Here is a 2,567-nt window from a genome sequence, read left to right on the forward strand (position 1 = left end):
TATACAATGCAAACTTATAATTTACTTTATCTTTTAGATGTTGATTGTTAATCTGTGTATCATAATTAAATAACCAGTAACCAAAAACAGTAAAATAGAGCAGAAGAAAATCACACACAAGAACACAAGATATAAGGTGGAAACCCAATGTGGGTGAAAACCACCTGCTGCAATTCGTCTCTATATTCTTTTAATTAGAAACTTCTTTTTACAATGTACTGGTGCAGTCCTTTACTAGTACGCAGGCTACAACCTGCAGAGAGCTACAACCCTCTCTCGTTCTCCAGCTTCTTCTGGAAGGGAGCTACAACCCCCTTAGCTCTTGCACTAGCCAAGATACTAGTACGTAGGTGCTGGCCTATAGAAGGCTACAACCTTCTCTTTCTTTCAGGGACCATGAACATCAATCAATCATCAACAATTTCTGCATCAAACAATCTCCTTTTCACCAATTAGAACCGAATCAAGTAGATACTTCTCTGGTAGCTGTACCCAAAAACACAGTCGCAGTAATAACACACGAAATTCTGAACCCATACCACTGCAGCAATAAACAGAAGCAGCTAGATCACAACTCAAAAGATATACGCTACTTCAATAACCTGAAACCTGTGTGCATACGCTTCTGAGTGTGGACCAACCTGCGTATAAACTGTTTGTATTCACTGAAATAGTGTGTATACGTGCCTTCACTTCACTGAACCTGTGTACAGATCTATAAAGGATAATTCACTCTTTCAAATATTCAGATAGTAATTAACCCAGATTATCATATTTATAGATCAAGCCTGCGCCACATATAACAGATCAAAATCATACAAAGATGCTATCATTCAAGCCCTAAGATTATGAACCATCAATAGAACTTATCCTTCTCTTTGCGCTAAGGTTCCTCCTTCATTCAGATATAGATTTGCACCATAACCCCAATCACCAATATTTCAGATCTAGTACTTATTAGATATTCAATTAATTCAGATGATCCTTTCCGAAATGATCTCCTTCCTCTTTTATAGTCTTAGGCCTTTCACAATACCACGGTCCAAAACCATAATAACACAATACTATGGACCCAATACTTGGGATCACCACTTCTGACGAGATACCATGGTCCAAAACCATAGGTTCAAATACCAAGGACTAACTACCACGGACCAAAGGTAAGTTCTCCAACATATACACGCTTTTCCTTGCATGAAAGTGCGTGTATACGCATACACACCTTTGTAACGTCTAACCCGCGTGTATATGCGCCTTAGTCTAGGTGAACCTGTGTATATGTCTTTTCCTTCATTTTGAAAGCCTGAACTGAGATCTGTCACCAGAGAGAGTTTCCATCAAGGACAACACCTGTGCCATAGCGCCAAACCTGTGCCATAATGCCAACAAAACATGGAGGGGGGCATCATAAAATAGGGAGGAACTGAAAACGCCATGGCAGGGGAACCAAGGAGGGGAGAGATCCCCTACTATAAAAACATAATGGCGGGAGAATCAAGTGGAAGCAGACTACAAAGAGACCCAAAGGAAAATAGTAGAGATTCGCCAGTAATGGGAAACCGATGGCAAACAAGACTAGGGGGCAGATGCCTTCCCAGAGCTCTGAAAAAACCCAGGTTCGTAATTCTGAATAACAAACTTGAAGAGTATAGATGCTATATGAGGGACCATGTGTTAATATGTAAGTTTGTATGGTTTTGGCTGTCTGAAAAGGACCTGGCAAAGTGGATACAACAAAGATGGAAACTGAAAGGGCATATAGATCTGAAGCTGGGGGCAAAGGGTTTTTTTACAGTGATATTCTCAAATCTAGAGGACAAGGAAAAAACCTTTGAAGGGGGACCGTATTTTATGAATAACGCTGGTTTATTCATTAGGCACTGGGAGGACTGCTACAATCCAGACCAAGAAAAGATGTTAGCAGTGCCCATCTGGGTAAGACTGTTCGGCTTACCAATAGAGTTTTGGGACCCTGAGATTCTTGAAGGAATAGGTAATACAATCGAAACATTTGTCAAAGTAGCAGAGACCACAAAAAGAGGGAGATATACATCCTATGCAAGGATATGTGTATACATGAATATATCAGAACCCCTGCCGGAGTACGTAGAGTTAGAATACCACGACGAAGTCTGGCAGCAACCGATGGATTATGAACACATCCCCTTCCGCTGTAGAAGATTCCATGAATATGGCCACCTCTTCAAACAATGCCCATTAAATGCTGTAGAGGAAACATCAAAGAAAAAATAAGAAGAGAAGAGGAGGACAGAAGCCACCGAAGGAGAGGAGGAGGGTTTCCAGGAAGTACCCATAAAAAGAAGACCGGGGAAAGGAACGCCAAGAATGCAACAACCTGTCAAAACAGTGCCAGTAGAATGCCAAAATAAGTTCAAAGTACTTCAGGAAGAAGAAGGGGAGATGGAAAAAGGAGAAAGCACAGAAGAACCTATGGAACTAGCTAAAGATACAAAGGAGCCAGACTTAAACCAGAGAAACATGGAACAAGAAGGAACAGAGGAAAATATGGACATGACAGTTGAGCAATCACAGATGGAGATTGATTT

At 40.9% G+C, this 2,567-nt stretch overlaps 1 protein-coding gene across 1 annotated transcript; it reads left to right on the forward strand.

Annotated features, from left to right (window-relative positions):
• Window positions 1-1,482: 1,482 nt before the first annotated feature.
• LOC149210896 (uncharacterized) lies at window positions 1,483-2,253 on the forward strand. The gene has a single exon (XM_089399131.1). The coding sequence runs from the start codon at window positions 1,483-1,485 to the stop codon at window positions 2,251-2,253; it is 771 nt and encodes a 256-aa protein (XP_089255257.1).
• The last annotated feature ends 314 nt before the right edge of the window (window positions 2,254-2,567 follow it).

The sequence above is a fragment of the Pinus tabuliformis genome, chromosome 1_2 (genome assembly GCF_031772625.1).
Source record: "Pinus tabuliformis cultivar Carrire ecotype Pingquan chromosome 1_2, CPIR1, whole genome shotgun sequence".
Classification (NCBI taxonomy): domain Eukaryota; kingdom Viridiplantae; phylum Streptophyta; class Pinopsida; order Pinales; family Pinaceae; genus Pinus; species Pinus tabuliformis.